Source organism: Pituophis catenifer, unplaced genomic scaffold (genome assembly GCF_029215685.1).
Source record: "Pituophis catenifer annectens isolate HBS135680 unplaced genomic scaffold, rPitCat1.0.hap2 SCAF_2, whole genome shotgun sequence".
Lineage (NCBI taxonomy): Eukaryota > Metazoa > Chordata > Lepidosauria > Squamata > Colubridae > Pituophis > Pituophis catenifer.
Window position 1 is genome coordinate 147,943,718 of NW_027256882.1, and position 26,525 is coordinate 147,970,242.

General features: G+C 40.8%; 2 protein-coding genes and 1 long non-coding RNA gene across 3 annotated transcripts in view; 1 reads left to right on the forward strand and 2 right to left on the reverse strand.

The window, feature by feature from the left end:
• Positions 1–11,738, forward strand: part of ERN1 (endoplasmic reticulum to nucleus signaling 1) — a 56,648-nt gene extending 44,910 nt beyond the window's left edge. The window contains exons 16-23 of the mRNA XM_070934422.1: positions 1,138–1,327; positions 3,358–3,457; positions 4,074–4,273; positions 5,718–5,865; positions 7,730–7,857; positions 8,206–8,329; positions 8,455–8,522; positions 10,219–11,738. Of these exons, the coding sequence (XP_070790523.1) occupies positions 1,138–1,327; positions 3,358–3,457; positions 4,074–4,273; positions 5,718–5,865; positions 7,730–7,857; positions 8,206–8,329; positions 8,455–8,522; positions 10,219–10,425 (1,165 nt within the window). The 3' untranslated portion in view covers positions 10,426–11,738. The remainder of the gene's footprint in view (positions 1–1,137; positions 1,328–3,357; positions 3,458–4,073; positions 4,274–5,717; positions 5,866–7,729; positions 7,858–8,205; positions 8,330–8,454; positions 8,523–10,218) is intronic.
• Positions 11,739–16,273: 4,535 nt separating this feature from the next.
• Positions 16,274–21,936, reverse strand: ZC3H10 (zinc finger CCCH-type containing 10). The gene is made up of 3 exons (XM_070934759.1): positions 21,900–21,936; positions 20,763–20,816; positions 16,274–18,810 (listed from the first exon to the last, which is right to left on the reverse strand). Exon 3 carries the CDS (start codon positions 18,774–18,776, stop codon positions 17,592–17,594), a length of 1,185 nt encoding a protein of 394 aa, XP_070790860.1. The 5' UTR covers positions 18,777–18,810; positions 20,763–20,816; positions 21,900–21,936; the 3' UTR covers positions 16,274–17,591.
• Positions 21,937–23,830: 1,894 nt separating this feature from the next.
• LOC139310581 (uncharacterized) lies at positions 23,831–26,338 on the reverse strand. Its single transcript, XR_011599893.1, has 3 exons — positions 26,182–26,338; positions 25,382–25,404; positions 23,831–24,133 (listed from the first exon to the last, which is right to left on the reverse strand). It is a non-coding gene; the product is annotated as an uncharacterized lncRNA (long non-coding RNA).
• Between the last annotated feature and the right edge of the window lie 187 nt (positions 26,339–26,525).

Below are 26,525 nucleotides of genomic sequence, written 5' to 3' on the forward strand. Positions count from 1 at the left end.
ATGGTGATTTGCTTAGGACCATTGTAAAAATAGTAGTAAAGTCAAGTCTGCTCACATAGTACCTTGACTTACAATTGCAATGACTTGTAACAAAATCCCAGGCTCCATTGTTGTAAGTCAAGGACTACTTGTATATTGTTGAGAGAGACCAGCCTTTCTTAAATTTTCCTTCATAGCATAAAATCCGTGTTGATCTGCCTTTTTACTAATTGTAAGAACAGAACTCTTTAGGCCAGCAGCCCCCAAACTTTTGGGCACCTGAGACCAGTTTTGTGGAGGACAGTTTTTCCAAGGACTGGGGAGTGGGCCTGGCTTCGTATGCTGCCTGGATCTTGCATGTATGCAGATGGAGCTTCACTTGCTAGAGAGGCCTGGTTCCTATCGGGCTGCGGACCAGTGCTGGCCCATGACCTGGGATTGGGGACCCCTGCTTTAGGCCATCAAACGTGGCTCAGTTTAAAAACTTAAAATATGGCTGAGTAGCCTCCACCTGAAGAGAACCTGTCCACCCTCACTTTTCTGGGTTACTAATCCCACAGTCCAGCTGCTTTGCCTAATGTTCAGTCAGAATCTGAATTTTTCATGATGCCTCTTCAGGTACTTGAAAAGTGCTACTAAATGCACACAGTTGCTCTGATCTTCTGTGCCTTTTAGGGATGCTATGAAATTATATGTGGATGATGCAATCTGCCTTTCCTGTTCATTCGATCTTAAGAGGGACTCAGGTGGCATCACTGTCAGTTTATTGTAGCCCTGACAGTTTTTTTCGCTGCCTTTCCCATCATGCTTCCTTAGCAGAAAGGTTCTTCCAGAGACCAAGAAAAAGTTTTACCTTGTGACTTTATACTAGGAACTTTGCACAGTGCACCTCTCTGCTACCCATGTCACTTTTTTACTTTTAGAAAAATACACTATCCTCTGGCAGGGTCCTCTTCGCAATACTATAAAGAGCCCCGCCCCACCCACCCCCACCCCCAATAAATGTATCCACAGTGTAGGATATTCTTTCTAAACCAGATTAAACATCTCTTGAAATACTGTTGTAAACTTCTTAACGCCATATTTGAGGTGAGATCCTAACTGACTGCAATGATGAATGCTAAGTCATTGCCCCCTTGTATGTTGGAATATTCACAGGGGCACATTTGACAACAGAGATGTTGCTGTGAAGAGAATTCTCCCCGAATGTTTCAGCTTTGCTGACCGGGAGGTTCAACTGCTGCGTGAATCTGATGAACACCCTAATGTAATCCGCTATTTCTGCACAGAGAGGGACCGCCAGTTCCAATACATTGCTCTGGAACTCTGTGCTGCCACTTTACAGGAGGTAAACCTGAATTATATATCATTCGTGTGTTTATTATTATTGTTATCATCATCATTGAACAAATTTATATGGCTGACCAACTCGCACACAGGTGACTCCAGGCAGCTTATGTCATTAAAATCCACCACATAAAGACATCTTGACCCTTCCCTTTGCTTTCAGGTTCAAATCCAGTCTGCTGGTGAAACTCGCCACCCCCTTATTCCCATTGGCTGAATGTCTGTGGAGATTCTTAGTCATCTAGAGTTATAGTTATCTCAAACTGTTTTCTCAAGAGGCAACTGGACTTTCTTTGTTTTTCCTTGAAGACATTTTGCTTCTCATCCAAGAAACTCCAGAACTGAAGAAGCTTCTTGGATGAGAAGCGAAACATCTTCAAGGAAAAACAAAGGAAGTCCAGTTGAAAAAGCACCTTTGGGACATTGACTGAGTGTGCCAACCAAAACAAATCCCATTGCACCCCCAAACTGTCTCTTCCTCTGGTAGGTAGCAGATACAGTTCTGGGCTTTTTCCCCTTTGCATCCCATTCACCAGGAATCTTTCTGGCTCTCCTTTAATTTGAAGGCTTTGCCTCTTATTTCTCTTGCTGTCAAGTAAACTTTGTATATTTCTTACTTTAAAATCTTCCCTTAAAAATTCCTAGGTCCCTTATCTCCTTAGACTACCTCTTCTTCCTTTTGCCCAATGCCTCCAGGCTGATCTTCTGCTCCTCCTCTCCAGTCTCCCTATGTGCATCTCTCTATGTCCCATCTGCTGTTACCTGGTGGAATTCCTGAACTTACAGCCCCACAAGACAATCTTGTTTCCTCCGTTTTTGACTCCTTCCAATTAGAGGGCTCTGTAACTCAATTTTTCACACCCAAACGTTTCAGGACAAGCCCCAACCTGTTTACACCATTCATTTCCCAATTCTGCTGCTACTTTCTGAGCTACACACTTCATGGGAATTGTAGTCCCAAATACCAGGTGGTCATTTCGTTACCTCTCCTACAGAAGTCTACGGAGATTCTCTCTCTTTTTAAAAAAAATAATTTTTATTAAACAGGTTTTAAAAAAAAAACAAAAAAAAGAAATTTTTATAATTTTCTTCTTTTCAACATTTCTTACATATCAATTTTTCTCTCCTTCTTCAATTTACCATTTGTACATATGATTCTAATATTGATTTATATACATAAGGATAACAATGTACTCAAATTCAATCATACATTCTGTGTCCGTTCCATTTCCACTTGTTACTACATTTCAATTCCTCTATCTTCCTCATTTACTCTTTCCTTGCCCTTTATACGTCTCCTCTAACCAGTCATACCATTTCTCCCATACCATGTAGTATTCTGTTTCCTCCTTTTCTTGTATTTTTTTTTTTGAGAGCTTGTCCATCTCTGTGCACTCCAAAACTTTTCTAATCAAATTGTCTTCCATCGGTGTATTATTATTTTTCCAATTTTGTGCATATATTATTCTTGCTGTATTCTTGTTGTAATATGTATAATTAAATATTGTATTTTTTTGTCATATATGACTGGAAGTAATCCTAACAAAAATATTTCTGGCTTCATCTCTATACATTGTCTGGTTATCTCTTCTAAATATATTCTAATTTTACTCCAATATTGTTTTACCTTGAGACACGTCCACCACATCTACGGAGATTCTCAACCATCCAGGTCACGGTTGCCTCAAAGGTGCTTTTCCAAAAAGCAATTAGATTTTCTTTGTTTTTTCGTGAAAAAAGCCTCCTCTTCCTTCTCATCCTAGAAGCTTTTTCAGTTCTGACTGAATGGTTCAGTTCAGTCAGAAATGAAGAAGGTTCTTGGATGAGAAATGAAATGTTTTCAAGGAAAAAAACAAGGAATGTCCAGTTGCCTTTTGGAAAAGCACCTTTGGGCTCTCCTACAGAAGTTACAGAGCCCAGTGGCATGCATGTTTACCCAGAAACAAAATGGCTGCTTGGTCTGCTTTCTAGAGAGACTACAGAGCATTGCAACGTTAATCTCGTTCTGATTTTGTGTATGTGTAATTTTAGTATGTGGAACAGAAGGACTTTGGTCATCATGACTTGCAGCCAATCACCCTCTTACAACAGACCATGTCTGGCATGGCTTATCTTCACTCTCTCAATATAGGTAAGAAGATCTTTTATTTTAATGGGCAGCTCTCCCACTGCCTCTTTTGAGGGAAGGACTAGAGGCTTAGTTTGGGGTGGCAGGATAGCATTTTTCAGGAAATTGAGGAAGCTTCTGGGGTTGTGAGATAGAAAATGAACAGATTAAGGCCAGAGCTACTGTTTTATGTAATGGCAACGTTATATATCTGGCTGGAAGTTGATGAGAAGATGAGAGGTCAGCATAACAAAGGTGGGATAAAAATCTAGGAATTAAAATATATAATGAGGGAAAACTAAAGAGTGGACCATCTTTTTTGGTGAGCTTTGTACCCCATGAAGTATAGAAGGTCATTTCTGCATTAGTGACTTTATATCGTTACAACAATAGCTAGGGATTGCTACAAAGAACCTGTTGTGTAGCATCCCCTAGCCATCATCATAAGAATAGAAAACCTATACTTGGGACTCTTACGGTGATACCACAGCAGTTCGATGATGACAGATGATGCCACAAATCACCAGTATGGGAATAACCCAAGTCTATAATCAGACTGGTTTTTGAGAGGAGATCAGCACCTTGAAGCAGTAAATTGGCTTTTTTCTCATTCGGGGTCTTCTTTATGCCTTTCTTTCAGTCCACAGAGACCTGAAGCCCCACAACATCCTCATCTCTATGCCGAACGCCCATGGCAAGGTAAAAGCCATGATTTCCGACTTTGGCCTCTGCAAGAAGCTTGCAGTCGGCAGGCACAGTTTTAGCCGCCGGTCTGGAGTCCCAGGCACCGAAGGTTGGATTGCTCCGGAGATACTGAGCGAGGACTGCAAAGAGAATCCGGTAAGTCAGAAGCATTTTGCTCGTTTGCTTTGAATCTTTTTTTGCTGGGGTTTCCTTGAACAGTTATTTGAAATAAGGCACATATTAATCCGATGGCCTCTTTTTCCTTTCTCTCGTATGAAGGTGAGAAGCAGGGTAGGATATCCTGCAGAAGTTTGAAAGTATTCACCTCTGGGACAGAGTTTTCCTTCCTAACAAGAAAGAAAGATCTGATCCCTCTTTAGGATAAAGTCAATCTTTAATAAGGTCCTAGACCAGCCTAGCTCTCTTTAGATAAGTGTGGATTTTGGAATTCAGTCAGAAATTCCTTTTGGAGTGAAGAACACAGAAAAGGAGCAAGGAAGGAATGTTTCCAATCCCTCCTTTGTCAAGTCATCAGCAATCTGATCTTGTTTTGGGTTTCAGCAAAATGCTGTAAACAGTGGTGAATAACAGTATTTGTAATTGCTGGATTTTTAAAATAATATTTTACAGTTCCAGCTCTCTTGTCTTTTTCAAAGTTCAAAGTCTTTCAAAACCCACTTAGGTTTTATAGATTTCAATTTTAGAGTAAATTAATGCATTGAAATCAAAGGCAACTGTTCTAATCCCTAATGCAATATTCAAGGATGAATAGCTGTTAATATTATTAGATAAATCTTTCAGTTTAAGAGAGCACCATACTATGATTTTATTTGATTTAAACTAAATCTATTTATTTCCTTTGTGTAGAGTTGTATCGTTATCTAGAGCTGCACGATGAGAAATAATGTATGTTTTAATGCTGAGGAAAGAGAATGTTTCAGATATGTTTTGAACAAAAAATAAGGGAGCACGCTTAGAAAAGTAGTTTATGAAAAAGGGATAAAAATTAAGGCATTCAAGAAAGCCCCCTTGTGTCAAACAACATGTACTGCCAACGCAAAAATATCATATATTATTTTGAAATTAATATAGATTTAAATTTTTATTATTTATTATGTATTCAGCTAAATGCAAGATTTGCCTTATGCAACACGACCTCTGTATTCACAAGTTCTGTAAATTATATTTAACCCTACTATCTTTAGAATTTATTTATTTATTTATTTATAATTAAATTTATATACCGCCCTACTCCCAAAGGACTCAGGGCGGTGAACAGCCAGAAAGTAAAATATACATAATACAAACGTTAAAAACCATTTAAAATACATTAAATACTTTGGCCAGATTTAAAACACCCCAATTGTAAAACCAATTTAAAAACAATTAAATTAAATTAAAGAATAAATAATCATGTTGAAATTCTCATATTTTTTATATCTTAGAAATTTATTTTTCTTTAATATGGCCAACTTTCATTCATTCGTTCATTCAATCACTGGATTTTTAAGGCTGTTCAACTCCGAAAAGCTGCTCAGTGGTTTATAATCTTGTTAAAGATGCTGTATAGTAATATTTTTTGAAAATGGTTCTCTTGCAGACCCATACAGTGGATATTTTTTCAGCTGGTTGTGTTTTCTACTACGTGATATCCGAAGGCAACCATCCGTTTGGCAAATCCCTGCAGCGGCAAGCCAACATTTTACTGGGCGCATACAGTCTGGATTTCCTAAATCTAGAGATCCATGGTAAGCAGGCTAGGATTAGTGGTTGTTAATGATGATGATGATGTTTGTGGCATGCATACCTCCATATGTCCAGCACAGGTGTTTAGGCTACATGTGAAAACTGATGGTTGAGTTGGGGTTATATTTTGTACTGAAGAATTTTCTGTGTGAATTATATATATGCAAGGAGTGATAGAATCTCACTGATTTCTGTAGAAGGTGGCTGAATTCAACAGTGAATTTTTTTGCATTTTAACTTGATTTCTTCAAAGTTATAATTGATTGTTCAGTCAGCCAAATATTTAGACTGGATTTGGCATGTTGTCCGCCAATAACAATCCATCCAGACTATATGTAAATTGGTTTTTCACCTTTTCCAGTTCTTCAAAACCATTTTATCAATCAGAAGTCAGTTTTTTGTACCTCTGCTTTTCCTTTTATTTCCTTCTGGAAGGATGTTATTTTTTCTAAATAATATTGGATGTTGTTCATTATTATGCCTGTACATAATACAGGCATAATAATGAACAACTATTTTAAACAGTGTACAGTAGGACTGTCAAACTCGCGGCCCACAGGCCAGATGCGTCATGCACTGGCCATGCCCACGCCCGATTTAGCAAAGGGGAAAAAAGTCATATGTCAAATGACATCGTGACGACGTGAGATTGACACCTCTGGTGTACAATTTAAATATTGTAGGCAAGCACGTTATTGGCCTGTTGTTTTCTGATGTTGTCCCTTTTGCTGGGTCTTTTTGAATCAGATAAGCTTTGCCACTTATTTACCTGTCACTGATGTTTCCTTTATGCAATGCTTCATTAAGCTGTTTTGCTGTAATTGGCTTTTGCCTCAAATAACTAATCAGTTATTTGAGGCAAAAGCCATGCAGTTGATCATTTCCAGGAGATATCCATTTTTTAATTCTTTTAACTCAATTTTTAACCATTTATGCTGTTGTTATTAGTTCTTCCATTTGGTGATTTTTACTAAATTCATCTTCAAATACTTTTACCCATCCAGCATTTTTCTTATAATCTTTCTGACTTTCCTACAGATCTTTCCACAACTGGATTGTTTCTTTTTTGTTTGGTTTTCCATTTTTGGAATTGCTAACTGCCATTTATTCTTTGGTAGAATCACCACCCCTGGTCTGATTGAGATGGGAGATTTTGCTTAAATTGGATGATTCATGCCTCATAACATTCAATATTCCCTACAATTGCTATTATTTGTTGCTTTATGATTTCCAAAGTTTCTTCCATTTTTCTGTTGCTAAACAGAATTAGGCTTAATTAGGCTTATCCTAATTTTTAGATTCTTCCTTTTTTTGGTCTTTCAAGTTGTTTAAATTACTCATATCAGAATCTAATTTTTTTATCTTGTCCTACAGTCTAATTTTCCACTTTGGGGATGATGATAATGGCTCCTAAACAGTGAACTACAGCAATCCAATCCAATCCAATGTAATCTAGTGCATTTTATTTATTTTTTAAATTTATGTGCCACCCATCTCACTCTGAAAAGTGACTCTGGGTGCATTATGCAATTCCCACCAAAAGTGGATTGGATTACATTTGGATTATGCAGCAAACTATACTTTCATTTACTGATAAATATAGCAGCATTCTGGACCAAGCAACTCTGACAGTACCATCAACTTTTCCTGCAGGAGCAGTTAACAAAAGGCAGGCAATGCCATTAGGATCTATCCATATATTATCCAGATCAGCCATAGCAGGAACCTATGATGTTTTTTTTTCCTTTCTTTCTTTCAGGCACTGGGATTGTAGATTTTGGCTTCCTATCTCCTAAGGGAGACAAATACTAACTCTGTAAAAAGGCTCTGAATGTTCCAATTTGTTTTTGGTTTTTTCCCCCACAGAGGACATTGTTGCACGTGACTTGATAGAACAAATGATAAATATGGATCCTCAGAAACGACCTTCGGCTAATTGTGTCCTGAAGCACCCTTTTTTCTGGAGCTTAGAGAAGCAGCTTCAATTTTTCCAGGTTGGTCAGGATTTTTTTCTGTGAGCTACTCAGTTTTGTGCGCTATAAATCTGAACTACGTTATACTCAGAAATACAGAGATTTTAATAGCAATTGGAACTGGGATTGCCATTGCTAAGTGATGCGGACATAAAACTGGATGTCATGTGAACGCATTGCTTAGCAATGACAATCCTGGGAGTCCCAGTTGACTCAAGTTGCATGGGTCATGCAGTGGGAGTCCCAGGTAAATAGTGAAAACAACCACAGCATATTTTTCTTTTGCCCATTGGAGAAGCTTTTGAGATGGGCGCCCATGTAAGCTGGAGCCAAACTTGATGGGCTATAAATGTCTGATATTAATTGCAGGACGTGAGTGACCGGATAGAAAAAGAATCTCTAGATGGTCCAATAGTGAAGGAGCTGGAGAGAGCAGGAAGAGCTGTGGTGAAGATGGACTGGAGAGAGCACATAACCGTCCCGCTTCAGACAGGTTCAACTTTATTTTCCTTACTTTCAGAGAGAACTACTGTATATTGTTTTACTCATCTTGAAAGCAAAAATCCAAAAATAGCTCTAGTCAGTTCTAAAAGTCTTAATTTGAATATTTCTTTGCAGACCTTCGAAAATTCCGGTCCTATAAAGGGGGCTCAGTAAGAGATCTCTTGCGGGCAATGAGGAACAAGGTATGTGTGTTTTGAGATTGCTGATTATTTCTCAGATGCGCCTCTGGCTTCGAAATATGGGGAGTCATGCTGAGATGCTGATTCATTGTCACAGCTGCCTCTCATATTCACATCAATTGCAATTTTGCAATTACTATGCCACTTAAATCCAGGAACAATTCTGATCATGGGCTTTCTAAAATTTGTGTTTGAATAGAGTGAGGCTAAATAAATAAGCTGCAGAAGACTGATTAATTGAAGCCGGGATCCCCAACCCCCATGTCGCATCCCAGTCCTGGGCCATGGCCTGTTGGGAACCAGACCGTGGAAGCGGCGGGCAAGCACACACGCAAAGCTCCATTTGTGTGAGTAGTGCGTGCCTACCGCTTTGCAAAGAGAGCTGCACTGGCACTCGCCCACCATTTCCACAGTCTGGTTCCCAACAGGCCATGGCCCAGGACTGGGCTGTGGCCTGGAGGTTGGGGACCCCAGTTTTAATTAATCAGTCTTCTGCAGCTTATTTATTTAGCCCCACTCTATTCAAACACAAATTTTAGAAAGCATATGATCAGAAATTGTTCCTGGATTCTCTCCCCCCACAGGTCCGCATAGCCAGAAAGGTTGGGGGATCACTGGATTAAAAGACCTTCCAACATTGAATGTCAATATGAAAGGCAATTCCCTGAAGTGACCGTGAGCAACAGCTCTAGGAGAAGAGGATTAAGTACAAGTAGTGCTCGCTTAATGACTGGTGACCATTCCAAGTTACAACAGACCTCTCCAGAGCTACTTTCAACCTGTTTTTGAAGTTCCAACACCTGTACGCACACACACACACGCACACACACACACAGGCGCATCTTGATTGCATTTTGGGCATTTGGGAACTGGCTTGCATTTGCAGCCATTTGCTGTTCGCGGCGCCTAGCCTGGACTGAGGGGGTTTTCGATTATTTTAACGGGTTTTAATATTTGTTTATGTATGTATTTTATGTTTTTATTGGTTTGTTTTAATTGTTGTGAGCCGCCCTGAATCCTATGGAGATAGGGCGGCATATAAGTTATATTAAATAAATAAATAAATAAATAAATAATCCAGCAGTCACATGAAAACCATGATTTTTTGCATGTTTTGGGCAGTTTCCGTCATTGACTTCTAGTTTTCGGCAAAAAACACCCATTAGGGAAAACAGACTTGCTTAATGACCGCCACTTCATAGCATTTGCTTAGCAAACACTGCAAAAAAGATCAATTGGGCATGGTCACATGGTGACCCACTTAATGACTGCCATGATTTAGGACTATAATTCCGAGTTCAATTAGGGTTGTAAGCCAAGGACTACCTGTATTGTTTCCTGATCAGTTTTCCCCCATGGTGCTATTTGTGACAATGGAGAAAACATTGATCTTTTTCTTAGCAGGGTAAATAACAGTTGCAAACATCTAATTTAGACCATAAAAATGACAATGGACCCAAAAAAATAATAATAATGGCTTGTTTTTCCAATAAAAAATCAAGCAGAGCTGCGTTTCTTAAAAAAAAAAAAATCTCAGGAAAATCAAAGGTTTCTCTTATCTTGGATACCCTGATCTGATGAAAATGCTCGCTATAGTAATGCAGACAGGCAAATGACAACATTTTAAAAATGTGGATTTCTTATCAATGTAAGTGGGCACATGCCGACTACCCTTATCCCTTTCTTTCTCTTCTTACAGAAACATCACTATCGAGAACTGCCTCTGGAGGTACAGGAGACCCTGGGATCTGTCCCAGATGATTTTGTGGCCTACTTTACGTCGCGTTTTCCTCATCTCCTGCTGCACACTTACAACGCGATGCGCATCTGCTGCCTGGAAAGACTGTTCCAGCCTTATTACATGCAGAACTCGGCCAGGCAGGTGTTTCTGGGAGATGCTGTTTGACGGTTGGAGTTGTCTTGCACAATACAGGGCCGAGGCATTCGGCCTGCCTTAGCAGGGTGACTTGACAGACTGCAAAAGAGTGAACCAAAACCAAAGCAAACTCTTGAGACACAGACGTCTCAAACGTGCCTTGTACTCTGCCTGCTCTGACTCAGGAAGAAAATTCCAGGTTGAATTCGAAATGAAGGGAGACGGGACGGTACCAGGATCCAGGTTTCTAAAGCAGGAGCAGTCCAAAGGAGTTCCCAAGAGGGAAAAAAAAATGAGGTGGGGTATTTCCCCATCTCTCTTGTGGTTTCAAAGAGACCCCTGTCCTGTAGGGTCTTCTAATACTGGCGTTCAGGCCTTTTTACTGCACAGAATGGTTTGTTTTTGTTTTGTTTTGTTGTTGTTGTTGTTTTTTTTAAAAAAGGATTGAAACGATAACATTGCCAAGCACCTTTTGGATCTCAGGAAGAGAATCCTTTTAACTGTAGCATGCTGTCTCTGTACCACTGCCAGCTTATGTACTTGAAGCAGATAGGAAATAATTTGGAAAGGGCATGTGGGTTAGATCAAACGTGCCTGGTCCAATACAGACATGTCATCCGCCCCGTCCCCCGTCTCTGTCTCCAAATATGTTTGCGCAGATCTCAGCTTGTCCTTGAAATCACAAACATGTACAACTTCTGTACAGAGCTACTAGTTTGCAGATATGGAATCGTAACGTTAAACTCTACATAGCTGGAGGAAATTATTATTCCAATGCTATTTCAGGTTTGTTTTCAAGAATGTGAGTAGTTAGCTGTGTAATTGAAATGCAAGAAATGACAGAAGTGCTTTATTCCGTTTGTCAGATTAAGACGGTAACTCTGTACTCTTCCTGGGAGTGCTACTGAATTCAATGGGGCTTGTTTCTGAATAGACAAGTATAAGATTGCACTGTAAGATGTTCGCCCAAATGAACAGTTAGTAGGGAGAAAAAAGATTTGGGTATAAATAACCCTTTAAAAACTATAGGGAAACCAGGCACATGGTTACTGGGGATCCTGTTAGGTCATTCAAACCCATTTTTTCTTTACGCACAGGCTCTTGTGGGAAGCTAAATGGATGGATTTGCTTCCCATGCTGAAGGATGTGGTTTTCCTTTCCAGTATCTTTAAAACTAGGTTGTGTGGTTTTTATACGTGCAGAACAAATAAGAATCCCCAACAGTGGGCTCCAAAGTTGACCTATTTGTAATGCTCTTTTACAAAATATTTATTTTGTGTATTTATATTTATTTAATTTTTATCACAAGTTAGTACCGCATTGAAAATGGTACAAGTGAAACATGCCAAATTGCTCTTTTTTTCTAATAAAAACAAAGCCTTCTTCAGGGTAGTAATTGATTTAAAAAAAATAAAATGAACATGAAGAAGGAAATCCATAGAAAGCATCTTTTCCATTGACTTGTTCATTTTCATTCTATCTGGATAAAAATGTTTTTTAAGATGAGGTTTTTAATCTACATTCCTGTGCTTGTTGTGAGTCTTAAATTAGTAAATTATTAATGGCTAATTGTGTGATCGGGCATTAATATGGGGACTTAGTTTCTGCTTTGTCTTTTGTCCTGTTTATTTAGGGCTTTATATTACAGGGAGTTTCCCCCCCCCCTAGTTTTAGGATACACAATGAATATTAAGGTAAGATATCCAAAGAAGAAACATTACAGGATTTCAAAGCTTGAAAATAATGATAGTCCTAACTTAATTGAAATCATATTTTTGTAGTTCTATTTGTACAGGACTTTTATATTTCTTCTGAATAAGAGCTTCACACAAATCAAGAATAAAAGTAGATTTTTGAAACAGTTGTGTATTCTCCGTTATTTCAAGTTTCTGGGCACAGCTTCCTTTTCATCTGAATGGAGGCTTTGAAGCCTTTTTCCCCCTACACTTTTGTAGTACCTCCATATGAATGAATGAATGAAAAACATTCTTATCTACGTAGCCTTTGCAAACCAAAGTCCTGACCGGAATTAGCCATAACTTCAAGCTTCAAGATTGAAACAAATGGTTAAAGGATAAATCAATAATTATGTTGTTTTTCTGATCTATGTACACTAGTGGGCTGCAGCCTATTTGGAATCAGGCTGTGAGCGGCGGGCTGGCTGATACACGCAGCTCCACTCGCACGAACGGCACCCCAAAGGTTTCTCTTCCCTCTTGTGTAAGTGGAGTTGCGGCCGGTTCCTGTCTCCCCTGTCCAGCTGGGTCACCAAGCTGCCTGTTCCCAATGCTCCAAAGATGGAGATATATGAGCAGAGACTGAATGGGACAAGCATACCATGCTCAGTTTCCCTGACTCACCAAGGCTGCCTGCGCTGGACACCTGATCCACTTTTGAAGCGTCGGGCAGCTTCATTGAGTCTGAAGCACAAGACCACACCCCCAAACGCTTCACTTCTCCACACCAGAACCTTTTGCAAATGAACAAAAGAATTTGGAGGAGATCTTGCGTTCCTTTGCAAAAGCTTTTGGCGTGGAGAAGCCTGAAGGAGTGAGAAACTGACCAGACGGACAGCTGCCTGTGCAAGCAGAAGAATGGGAGGCATGGGCATGGCTACCACAGGCCGGCTCTGAAAAGCAGGCTGCATCTGATGAGGAACAGTTACCACTCCGGCCCAATCCACAGGCATGGAGAGCAGAAGGAAGAGAAGCACAGAGGAGATTGGTGAGGCTACTCGCAAGGAACAGCCTTGCCCCTTCTAATGAGAAACCTTGGGCTTGGATTTATTTAACCAGGCATTGGGGATCTGGTGTCGTCAGAGACAACTGTTTGCTCTCCCATTGCAATGTCTTCGTCTCCATGATTTACATTTCCCGTTCTTTACTCTTGCGTTGGGCATCGTGAGTTTCCTTGTTGGAACTGCTGTTCTTTGGGGAATCATGTCAGGACTTCTCACGCCTGGATTTCCTTGGTGAGACTTATGAGTTGTGCCGCTTTGGAACTCTTTTAAGGTCCATCTGTGGGCAAACATCTGCTGGTTTACCTCCCTTTACTGTTCATCGGAGCTTTGCTCCTGTATGTGTCTAGCGAGTTGTTTCTTTTTTGCATGAGCTGTGATGGCAGTGTGGTTACAAGTGCAGTACTGCAGGCTACCACTGCTGCCTGCTGGCTGCCTGCAATTTGGCAGTTCGAATCTCACCGGCTCAAGGTTGACTCAGCCTTCCATCCTTCTGAGGTGAGCAAAATGAGGACCCGGATTGCTGGGGGCAATATGCTGAGTCTGTAAACCTCTTAAGAGAGGGCTGTAAAACACTATGAAGCGATATATAAGTCTAAGTGTTATTGCTCTTGCTCAATCAACTGCCTGCAGGAATAGATGCCGACACTTCTGCAACTTTGGGGACTTGAACTCAGGGGTTTGAGGAGTGCTTTACTGTGGTATACCGGGTGCTGCTTGCGTGACCTGGATCAGAACAAAGATTCAGAGATTATCATTATGTTTAGGAGGCCTCTAGCATTTAAAATCCAATATATTTTCTATTCTGTGTAAAATACATTGAAATAATCCTATTTGGATGGAAATCCAGTTAGGGTTAGAGGTTATGGTAAAGATGCAAGAGTTTAGCAGTGGTTAGAATACAGGATTGCCGGCTAACTCTGCTCACTGCCAGGAGTTCGATCCTGACCAGCTCAAGGTTGGCTCAGCCATCCATCTTTCCGAGGTCGATAAAATGAGGACCCAGATTGTTGGGGACAATATGACTTGGTAAACTGTGTAGAGAGGGCTGTAAAGCACTGTAAAGCGGCATATAAGTCTACGTGCTATTGCTATATCAAGCCAGACATTCCTAGGAGTTAAATAGGCCTGTGCATTTCCTTATTAACATTTTGATTTGGTGCACGAACACACCCTGACCATTGCGACTTCCAGCTGAAATGATAAAATTAAGTAGATAGTCCAACTTACATTCAGTGATCATTCAAAGTTACGATACTGAAAAATTGTGATTTATGACTGTTTTTCACACGTATGTCCTTTGCATTATCCTCATGGTCACATGACCAATTTTGGATACTTGGCAACTGGCTTGAATTTATGAGGGTTGCAGCATCCTGGGGTCACGTGATCACATTTTACGACCTTCTGACAAGCAAAGTCAATGAGGAAGCCAGATTCACTTAACAACCACGTTAAAAATTTAACTGCAGTGATTCACTTAACCACTGTAGCAAGAAAGGTCGTAAAATGGGACAAAACTCAACAACTGTCTTGCTTAGCAATGGAAATTTTTGGCTTAATTTTGATTGTTAAGTCGAGGACTACTTGTGACAACTTTTGGTCCCACCTCTCACCTGCTTGGCTGACTCCGGTCCCCTGAGGCCGGGGAAGAAGAAAAATAAGGGGAACGGCAGAAAAGCCCCTGCTAGTGAGCAAAAGTCAAAACTCCAGTTTCTGTTCTTTCCAATCATTTCTTTGCTGCATCTCTTTTTGGGGGACGGGAGGGAAGAATTTGCACAGCAAATGCTACTTCCCATGGAACAGCTAGTAATCTCTTTCCAAGACCTGCCTGAAACTGGCTTTATGGCTTTGTGATACATGACTTCCATCCTCCCTCTTAGAACTCCTTCCCACACCTTCTCAGAAGAGAATGGTGAGAGTCAGATAAAACCTTGTAAATGAAGGCGGGAGGTATGTCACTTTTGAATCTCTCTGGTCTGAGAGCTGAAGAGAATTTGGACTATGCTACCATTTGGATTGCCTCTGTATAGTGAAATCCCTCCCTGCATATTCAGGACCAGGACCTCATGTACCTTATGCAATTATCTAAAGGTACACTAAAGATAACATTCCCAGGAGAGGGTTTGAACCCCATAAAAAGATTTGTGGCGATGCACATCTGATGTAAAGACAAATCTGGAATGTATGCAGGTAGTCCTCGACTTACAACAGTTCATTTGGTGACCTTTTGAAGTTACAATGGTACCGAAAAAGTGACTTATGGCTGTTTTTCACACTTAACAGCTATTGCAGCATCCGGATGGTCGTGATCAGAATTCAGATGCTTGGCAATTGACTCATATTTATGACGGTTGCAGTGTCCTGGGGTCTTCCTCTTAGCCGATGATCCACCTCAGTACTTATTCAGAATGACACCTATAAGTCTCTTTGTTGTGGCCCGCCAGCGGCCTGTGCAGATCGTGACTGATCCCGACAAAGAGGAGGCTGATGTGGTGTCGTACCAGCAGCCTGTGCAGCCGGTGCTCGTGTCGGACAGCGAGGAAGCTGAAGAGGATGTGGTGCCAGAGGAAGAGACTCAGCCAGGCCTTCAGAACCTCCAGAGGCTCCTTCCAGTGGAGAGAGTGAAGTGGAGGAGCCTCTCCTCAATGCTCGAGCACACAGGGCTGCCAAAAGGCAGGAGTGGCTACTCAGGAGGAGGAGGAGGTCTACTGAGAGTAGGGCTTGAGGATAATTGGCCACTCCCTTAGCCTATTTAAGTCGCACGCAGCTAGTGCTTTCTTGCTGGAAACAACTCGTATTTATTATCAGAGTATTTTGGTTTATCGTATCGTTTATTCTTGCTACTTAATAAATTTGATAAGGACCGTTGGTGTGTGTCAATATCGTCGGAAATCCGGAGCTGGGGCAGAACACTCTTGGATTTTTCTTGAAGTCTCCTTTCTCCCTTCCTTGCAACCATGATCAATATTTTGGGAAGCAGATGCATTCTGCTCCAAAGCAGAAAGAGCTTCAACAAGACCTGAACCGGATTTTTTACCAAGGGTGTCGAGATCTCTGAAGTGCTGGGAAAAGACTGAAGAGGAACTTTTTTTTTTTTTTTTTTTGAATTTAGAAAATCATTACAGGGATGAATATAGGTGAGGACTGTACATGTGTTTTAATAGCTGAAAACATTTATACTGTTAACTGTAGAAACAGCTGGGTTATCAAACATTTTTCTCATTTCCTTCAAATCGTTTTAATACAGTTATTTCAGACTCGAGGAGCTGAAGTTCACATTAGAAAAAGCAAAAAGAAAAATACCCTCCAACCTCCCAGAAAATAAAACAAAAAACTCACACTGAGGTAAGGTATCTTTCTATCTATCTATCTATATATATAATTAAAAAGTGGTGCCTTGAAAAACAAAACAAAAAAACAAACCCTACAGCAGGTAGGGTTCTACCACAAAGTCCTTGGATGTGAGGGGAATTCAGACACAAAATACAGCCAGAAAGCAAGAGGCAATTGGAAAAAAGGGGGTGAACTCCTCTGAGTTTGGAAGATGGCCTATCCCTGTTTCAACCAGAAATCCAGCTGTTCAGCAGCAAGAGATCCTGTCACTAAACCCTGGACTCTTTGAAAACCTCAACATTCTTGTAAAGAGATGCCATCTATGTGGGTGTTGTGCATCCACGAGGTGTGTGGATTCACACACGTATGCAAACGCACGCAATTGCCTCCACTACGCAAACTATCAAGCTATCAGTGCTGTGTATGTGCTTTGAACCTGTCCTTTCCAGAACTAAGAGCTAATGTACCCCAAAGGAAGGGACGTTCTATTTGCTGCAACTTTTTCCAGTTCATTGTCTATTAAACCAACACAATTTAAAGTAGTTTTATTCCAGGTGCCTGGATCCCTGCCTTTCTACACCAAGAAAAAGAGTGCAAAAATTCAGGCTGGCTCAGTCTGCTGAGCTGCTATTTTATTAAGCCTCTGCCCTTTCGTCAGACCGAGCTAAGGAAAATTGCACAGTACCAGGGAAGGAACTGTTATTTTCCCTCTGCTCAGCCACACAATAGACACTGTACTCCACGGGCTGGAAAATTTGCTCAGTTCTTATACTCAAAAGCATAATTGGAGGACTTACAAAGAGAACAGACAAACAGCAAAACAGAAATAAGATACAGAGAAAAAACTTCTGAGACCTCTGTACTTTCCAAATGCTTTTGTTGCTTGCTTTTCTGTTATGCCTGGGCTCTGTTTTCACTGTGAAAGGACAGCCCCTATGCCTGCTTCAGACAAAATGCCAACCCAGGTTATTGTCCTTCCCCATGAACATTCCAGAGGCTTCAAGATCCACCTCTGGGATCAGTATCGTTCTCTTTGCCTTGACTTTCAACAGGATTTGTGCCCGTCTTTGACTTAGGAACAGCATGGCATAGACTGAACGATGGCACTTCCGCTGAACGTGGGCTAGTGAGGCATGGCTGTTATTCTCATACTCTGGGAGGCTATGGGGTAGGTCACCATGGGAGTAGTGGCATGGCTCATGGTAATGCCCCCCAGAGGCTGAGCCATCGACACAGCCACTGGCGCTACCGATACAGCTACGGGGGCCATGGATACAGGGGGAGCCATCCCCTGGGCAATGGTCTGAGCCAAAGCTGCTGAGAGCGGGGTGATTTCAGGGTTCATAGGAGGGGCTGCGTTGCTCGGGGGTGCTGCCTGCGCTCCAGCGGGGGCTACCAAATCCTGCTGGGAGACGGGACGTGGCTGCAGGGCTTGGCTGCTCAGAGTCGTGTGAGTTTGGGCAATGCTGTGGTTATAGTTGGTCACAGTGCCCACAGTCGGAGCCAGAGTCTGCTCGGTGGCTGTAGCCGGGGAGCTGAGGGTCATCACTTTGGCTTGGTTGCGGAATTGGGCGTTCTGTTCCAAAAGGACCTCGTTGGTGGCCAGGAGGTTGTTGACCTGCTTTTTGAGGTCCTCTACTCGTTTGCGGAGCATGATGTTTTCTTCTTCCAGGAGACGATATTCCACTGTGCGCGGACTAGTGAAGTTGTACTCATACGTTTCAAAGTGGAGCCCGTCTACTCGCCTCCTTTTGAGCACAGGGTCGTGGTCATCATAGCATCGGTCAGAGTCATACATTGGGTCATAGGGGTCATAGCGACGCACAGGGGTGGTGATACCCTGTTCCCGGGTAGTCAGGCCCCGGGCATCGTATTCATAATCCCGCTGCAGGTGCTGGAATTTGCACTTGGCCCCACGTTGGCAATCCCCCTTGAGAAAATCTCGGCAGATGGGAACCTCTTCCTTGCTGTTGGGGAGGTCAGCCGGGGACAGGCCAAGCCCGGCTGCCACTTTCTGGCGGAGGCGCGGGGGAAGCTCCCCGGTCTTTTTGTAGCAGTCTTCATCCTCTTTGGTGCCGTGGATGAAGCGGCAATTGATGCGGACGCACTCCTTGTTCTGAAAGTCGTGGCAGAAGATGAACTCGTTCTTGCTGACCCCCAAGTTGGTCACCTCGTTCATGTCAGGGTGGCGGAAACGGCAACGTTTGCCCCGCTTGCAGACATTGCGCAGGAAGTCTCGGCAGATGTCGTCGGCATTGGCGTTTGCCTCATCGCTACCACTACCGTTATAGGTGTCACGGTCAGGCATCTTCTTGTCACGGCTGCGTCCTTCAATCAAGCAACTGTGCAGGAGACCAAATAAGGGATGAAAGGGGAAAGAGGCCATGAACAGATCTCATATTTTTATTTATTTGTAGTTAGATTCATACATTGCATTAATCTAACTTTTAAAAATGTCGCGTAAACGATCAACTGGGTGGTTGAAATATTTGTACCGTACAGTTTACAAACTATAGCAGTATTTGTTATAGCTATAGAAAGAAAAATTAAATATCATTCCTATCCATTTTCTATATAGAAAATAGGACATAGATTTCATAATATTTAAGAAAAAAGAAGCTGGAGGATAAGTGCACATCCAAAGCACACCTGCTGATTCCTGTATTCTGCTCTAGCTTTTCCAAAATGACCCTCTCCTTTTTTTAAGTTTTCCTCCAATAGAACCTTCCTTTTTTCTATTTTGCACATATGACAATTAGCATCTAAAATGCCAGCAGAAACTGCACATGGACTAGCTTCAGCTGCATGCACACTAGCCTCGCACTAACTGAATTTTGCCTCACAAAATGCAACCTGGTATCAACTTATAATTTCCACCAAGTCAAATACCCCACTAATCACAATCCACCTGCAGTAAGACTATGGTATACATCTTTCCACTGGAATAATACTAACTACTCCATAATTTTCCAGAATGACTCAACTAAAGTGGCTAGGTTTAGCCAACAGCAATATAAGAATAAAATAAAGAATAGAGGGGGAACAGGCCTTTCTCCTGCTGAGTGGACATCATTCATCCCTACAGATGTTATTCAAATTGAAGTAGCTTCAAGCATTATAAGTAAAGAAGCACTTCCCTGGGAGCTGGCAAGTGAACGCACTCCCACCAGACAGCTTTAAGCACAGACTTCTAGGGACTTGTGGGGAGCTTTCAGCGTTGCAGCTCTTAACTGCTGCTGCTGCCACTCATAATTCCCAGGTTAAGATATGAAGCAGCGTAAGATGAGTGGTACTTCATCTGAAAGCAGGCTAAGCATTCCACTCACATTTGGAAAAGACTGCAAGAAAGACTTCTTGCAAGGAGGGGGCATTGGAGGTTGAGCCTGACTTGAGGCTCTGCAGGTTAGAAGAACTGGGCTAGAATGCTGCCAGAGGTTTCACATTCATTCTATAGGTGAGGCCACGGACCTATCTGGCTCCCCTTTGCATCTCTATCCTGTTCCAAATGTCACGACTGTTTAAGTTCAGAACTGGCAACCATCAATACACTTAAATTTTACACTCAGTTGGATCAGCCTCATTCAGCAAATTCTGGATGCAATCAACCGAAATTTAGTTCACCTCCAAATCATGGTTTGCTGCTTCTGAAGGAGTCAAGATAATTGACTTAATTTATATCATTCACATAGTTATGTAATTGAACTTATTCCATCACTTGCATTAACATGTTGCATTCTTTTGCAAATGACATCAATTTATCATTGGCATAGCATCATTTGTAAATGTAACTTCATATAAATGATATAATTACCTCAATTACATAAATATATAATTATGCAAATTACTTTGCATATATTTACATCTAAAGACCTATTCCCTCCAACTGTTATCTGAAAACAAAGTTGTACTAAATCAGCACCATAAAAAGCAAAAAGAATTTGAGTGCTTGTTCTATCATCTATCATTAAGGTCACAATACCACTGTTTATATGAAGCTGTAGGAAGGGGAAAGAGGTGTCAGCTCAAATGGCACAATTTCAAACAGTGAAAATAGATACAAAACCCTACATATGGAAGAGCATTTTGTTTGTTTTTTTGAATTATCATGCTTTTCCCAGTTTCAAACTGTTTGGAAAAAACTGTGTGAGGAAATTCTCATACTCAGTCCAGAAATCAAATTACAAACATGACACGATTGCAAATTGAATTTAAGGCACCTCCATTAAACTAAGAACATTTAATATTTCATTAGCAACAGATATATTTAGCCACTTATTTCTAATTGGAATTTTACCTTTGTGATATAAATTTTTCAAAGGCATTCCAGAATGATTTATGGCCCCAAGACCTAAAGAGAAGAAAGGCAAAAAAAGCAAGACATGTAAATCCTATACACACTTAATGTTGTGCTTGTGCCTATGTAACTAAGTGTGAGAGAAAGATCAACACTTTCTTACACAATCCTAGTCTCAATGTTTCAAATTATTCCCGGGGCTTCTCAGTTTCCAATTTGACAGAGAATACCTGAAAATCTGCTACTGAGTCTTCGAGTATTGCAGAGAACAGAATGCTTTAATTTTCTTGATGTGCTTGTTGTATCACGCTTGTTCTTAACTAATCTCACACAAACTGAAAAGGATTGTGCTTTTCCTTCTATGTGCTCCGTTTTCCTTCTATGGCTTATACAGAGGAAAGCAAAGCATCCCTGGGCAAGCCTATCAATGATATTTTTATCTAGAAATTTTAGGAAACTTTTGGGAAATCCCTTAACCTCTAAACATAACATCTAAAAGCACCAACCTACTTTTTCATGCCACCGTTGTATACTTTTTATAATATCAAAATACTGCTTTTACAGTTTTGACAGCATAATGAAAACAACAGTGTCCCATACACTTCTTGCAAGGACAAGAAGCAGAAAGCCAAGATCCAATTTTTATTGATGGAATGAGTCAAATGGCTGATGACAGGACATACACCGAAGTCTTGCATATTTCTTAAAAACGGAGCTCTTTGCTTTCAGTGGTGAAGGTGCATCTTGCTTAGGGCAGAAACAGAGCGATACAGGGTTCTGACTCTCTTCTAGTTTATCGTTGAGCTCTCTCGCTCATTATCCAATTATCTCGTATAAGATCTTGAATACAGAACTCCTTGAAAAATCGTGAAAAATTAAAGACAAATTCCCCGAGAGGGAAAGACAGAGGCAGAGCTGGGTTTGCTTTGGGGAAGGGCCAAAGGACCCTGCTGGGACCACAAGAAGGGAAGCTGGGGGTCCCTGTCAGAGGCCCCGGGAAGGAGCTCGACAAGACGGGCTCCCGAGGCTCTTTTCGTTTCTAGGGGAAAATGGGGGAGAATGGAGCCCCACGAGGGAGACGATCCCCCCCTCTTCCCCCCCCCCCCAGCACACACACTTCCACCTCCACCCACTCACCCTCACTCCGACCTCTTCTGCTCCAAACAAAGCGCAACCCCTTCCGGTCACAGTCTTTTCCCCCCCTTCTTGCCGCCGCCGCCGGAAGTACTCTATGCTTCGTTCTCCAGCAGAGCCGTCGACCGAAGTTCCCGGCTGTCAAGGTTGCCATAGCGACGAGTTTCTCTTCCTCCGCTTCCGCCCCTTTACTTGAGGTAAATTCGACCGGAGTCGCGAGCCAAGGGCGGCGAGAAACACAACCTCGTCGGCCTCCGTTACCGACTCCGGACTTTTTCGTGGCGGGAAACCCCTACGCGTAAAGTTCCGGGGGCAGAGCCTGTTCCCTGTGGCTGGCGCTCGGTTACGGTCTTTTAAGAGAAAGCAATGCTTGCTACTCTCGCTTTTTGTCAGCGACCAAATCCAACGAGGGGAGACGGCGTCAGTATTGCGACGTGATTGTCATGATCGCGGAATGAACAGCACGTGGGGGGTGGAGGGGGAGAGACACGCGACTTTTATAAAATGGGGAGAAAGACGAACGTCCAGTACTCCTATGAGCTTTTATAAAATCCTATCTGGGGTCAGCCATCGTCGTCTAAAAGGCTGATCAGTAGCTTTACTTACTCGAACTTGGGAGATCACCCCCACAAGCAAGTACTGCCGTAGGGGGTTGTGGTTGCTATTTATGAACCAATTTTTAACAAAACCAGAAATAATTATTTTTGGAAAGGAAGATAGTGATTTCCAGGCATTTATACTACGTTTGCAACAGTAGAAATCATTTTCCATGCGATGACCCTTCAGATAAAATTAAGTTACATTTCTGAGCATGAGTAAATTTACAAGAAACTTGATGATCATGTTCTTTCCAAACCCCACCACTGAATAATGTATGAAATACTGCAAGCATGCATTGATAAGACTCAAAACTGGCACAATTTTCTATTGAATGGTTCTTACCTTCTAAAGTGGAAGTTTGCAATAAACAATTTAGATGCATTTTGGAAATCACTAAGCTTTCTAAAACCATATTATAGCCATACATTCTTTCTCAAACGATATAGGCTTTGAAATCATTGATATGCATAATTGTGCTATAGATCAAACTTTAAGGAGATCTCAATGTAACATCCAAGTAGGCTTAGGTCAATTATACTGCATTTTGACTTCAGGTCACTTATGCAGTCTTTGTTTTCTAGCGCTAAGTTACCATCACTCTTTTATAGTGGATATTACTTCCAGAGATATCAGAATTCTATTTACCAGAACCGATTACTATAATAAAATATAATTTGTTTTTAATACATGCAGTGTGTGTGTAGGTATCTATATCTTTTATGACTGCAAGCCACACGGTTATCTTTTAAGATGGGCAGCCAATAAATTTTATAAGCACTATACCCATTAAGATTAATCAGGCCACTGAAACAAGCAATAAAACACTTTTTCAAGTTTTCTAGTCATGCCACTTTTGAATAGTAAATAAATGTAACCAATCTGTTCTGCAATTAATAATCATAAACTCATTTGATCTTAGTAAAAAATATGGGACAAATTTCATAGGTTCCAGAATAATCTCAGAGAAGTCTGCTTCCTCTACTTTAGTCTAGTATAAAAATACCCCCCAAGGAACTGGTAGAGCTGAAAGTTATGATTTTTTAAAATGAAGAAATCGTGCTAGTTAGATTCTAAGCAGAATGCCTTTCCTTCAAAAGCATCTTTCAAAAATCTGAATACCAGAAGACTGTTATCTTACTCTTATTATATAATTATCACAACTCAAAACATCAGCTGCATTATGTAGAATGGTTTACCAAACTGAGAAATACACCATGAAATTAGAAAACCATAAATGATTTTTTCCAAAATGAAACTGAAATCACCTAGACACATTTGTGTCACAATTTCAAAATCTTTTTACTGAAAAATAAACATTAGAAAGAAAAAACATGTAGAATTCCCCCAAAAAGGGGTTTTTATTTGATACAGTTGCTACATCAAGCCACCAAGGACAAGATCAGTCCAGAATAGTAAAGCTCAGGGATGCCATCCTCAAAGGATCACTGCTCCCAGACTTGAAGATGGAATCTCCTGAAGATAGGATAAGGAGTCTTCTAGCAGCAGCAAAGAGAAGGCATTATCTGGAAGTTGGCTTCCCAAGGCTCCACCCTTCCATGCTGTTTTGCAGCTTCAGTAGCACTGTGAATGATGTCTACTTGGACCTCTGCCTCATCTTTCTCCTTTTGCGCTTCAGCCTAGAAAAAATAATATTAACTGAAAATCCTAAAGTAATATCACTATTTTAACAGTTTAAATTAAGACTTAGGGCATTTCTGTTAAACACAAGATGCTTGCAAAAAAAGAACTTTGAAGACAGCATATAGGATGAGGAAATTGAGATATAGAACTTACTCATATCTCCAGATCAATTTCTGATGAACAGGTTAAGACTGAACATTTCAGGAGACATCAAATAGAAATTCCAATAACCATTATTGGAATATTTAGTTTAACAATTGCTATTTTTCTTCTAATAGAAACTTCCACAGCATAGAAAAAAAGCAAATCCATTATAAATTTCCAGATCAACATATACAGGTTTGATGATTACTGATTCAGTTTTCTTGGTGGCATTACTGAAGTGGCTTCCCAGAAATTCTCAGTTGGTCCAGCCAATCCAAATCAGCCAGCTGGGGAAGTCACCGTCTTTATATTATTCTCATAAATAAATATCCGTGAATTAATACCAGGTGATACAAAAATTGTCTCATGGCAATTTTTATTTTTATCTATCCAAGAAACTTATGCTCTTATGAAATATTTAAAGTGTTAAAAATACAAACTAATCCTAACCCCTTAAAGCTTTCCACCTATAGAAATATACAGATACATTAATAAACAATGTATGAAGTATACTTGGGCACATTCTGCTTCTTTATGCTATCAAGCCTTAAAACTCCTGAATTTATGAAACAATGATATCCATTTGCTGGCCCCTGAAATGTTCAGTCTTAAGCTTTTAACCTGTGAAGACATCTTGAATAGATTATTCATTTAAAACAGCACAGTAATAAGAAACTGGATAAAATAGGCACTACAGACACTAGTTTTGAAGTAACCCTTTTTTCTTGAATGTTGCTTTTAGCAGTCCATATAGTCTTAACCATTGCTTACTGTTACCAATTCAAGAATAGACCTTGCAATATAGTTATATTTCTGCTATCAATTATTTGACAAAGGTTTTCACATTTGGATGCACAATAGTAAGAATCTCTGCTTCAAGGTAGTCAGTTGCAATCCCAGAAAAGAATATGAATTTACATAAAGACAGGTTCATAGTTCAAGTCACCTAGTTTCTAAATTCAACCATGAGCTTTGACAAACTACCACTTAATTTTAAACAAGCCACAAATAAAAAATGTCTTATTAGAGATTAAAAGTTAAGAACATCTAATAGTTTTTTAGAGCAAGCAAACACAAAGTAAAAACACATGTTCACATACCTGCGCATTCGCTTCTTTCGCCACTAAAAATTGTGGGAGAAAAAAAAATCACATTAGAATTTGTTTAGAGCAATGATACAAAATAGAACATCGTTACACATTTAAAATTACGTTTTGCAAAATTTCATCAAGGTGTAAATCAACTGATAACTGTAGAAATGAGCAAAAAGCTGCAGAAGTTCTTCAGCATGAAAATGAATTCTGCATTTAAATCAAAATGGTGGATATAGAATATTACGCAATACATCTATACATTTAGGCCCAGTATTTACAAAGCCTCTTGAGCACTGCATGCTACTGCAGAGCAAGAGTTACTTATACATAATAGCCATTCCGAGGTTAGCGATCCATTAATATATGCTTCATCAGAAGTGAGGCCCACAGAGTTCAACAGGGCTATTATCAAAGGATGTGAGGGGAAGGTATTGAAACTAAAAACTGAACATATCCCTTTAAATGAAAGCTTTTTCAGACGAGTTCCCATGTTTAAAGTATTATTTAGACGGCTTTAAAAAACCTCCCATGCTTTACTGTCATTCCTCCATGCTACATACGACACGCTCCCTTTTTAAAAAATTCTTTAAAGTAATCGAGGCCTCAACCCCGAGTTTAGTCTAGAGGCTCAAAACAGCTTTATTCCGCCAGAGCCATTCCACCAGTATTTTCAGTTTGTTTCAAACCGTCCCCTCCGTCACCTAACATGAAGGCCCTCGCTTACTTCTTGGCCACCCATCGAAAGGAGTGTTGAAGCAAACAAATTCAAATCCGACCTACATTTTCGGGCTCAAGACACAACTTACCTTAGCTCTCATAGTGGGGCGAGGCCCCTGGGATCACTCCCTAGAAATAGATGGCCAGGCTACGGATGGATGGCAACGGATGAACAAGACCGCGCCAACTACCACCAAGCGCCTCAGAAACAAAATGGCGCCGTCGGCAAACACCAGAAAGGCCTCGGAAGACCGTCGCTTGTTATTTATAGGTTGCTTTGTGAGAGGGCGGGGCGAGGTAAGTACGTGCCTGCCGCGTTGCAAGATGGGAAATGTAGTTCGCATTCGTAAAGGCGCTTGGGTTTTTTTCTGCATTTTCCGATTAAGTCTGTATCGTTTTCCGCCATTTTGAATTTAAAGTAACTTTTACTCGA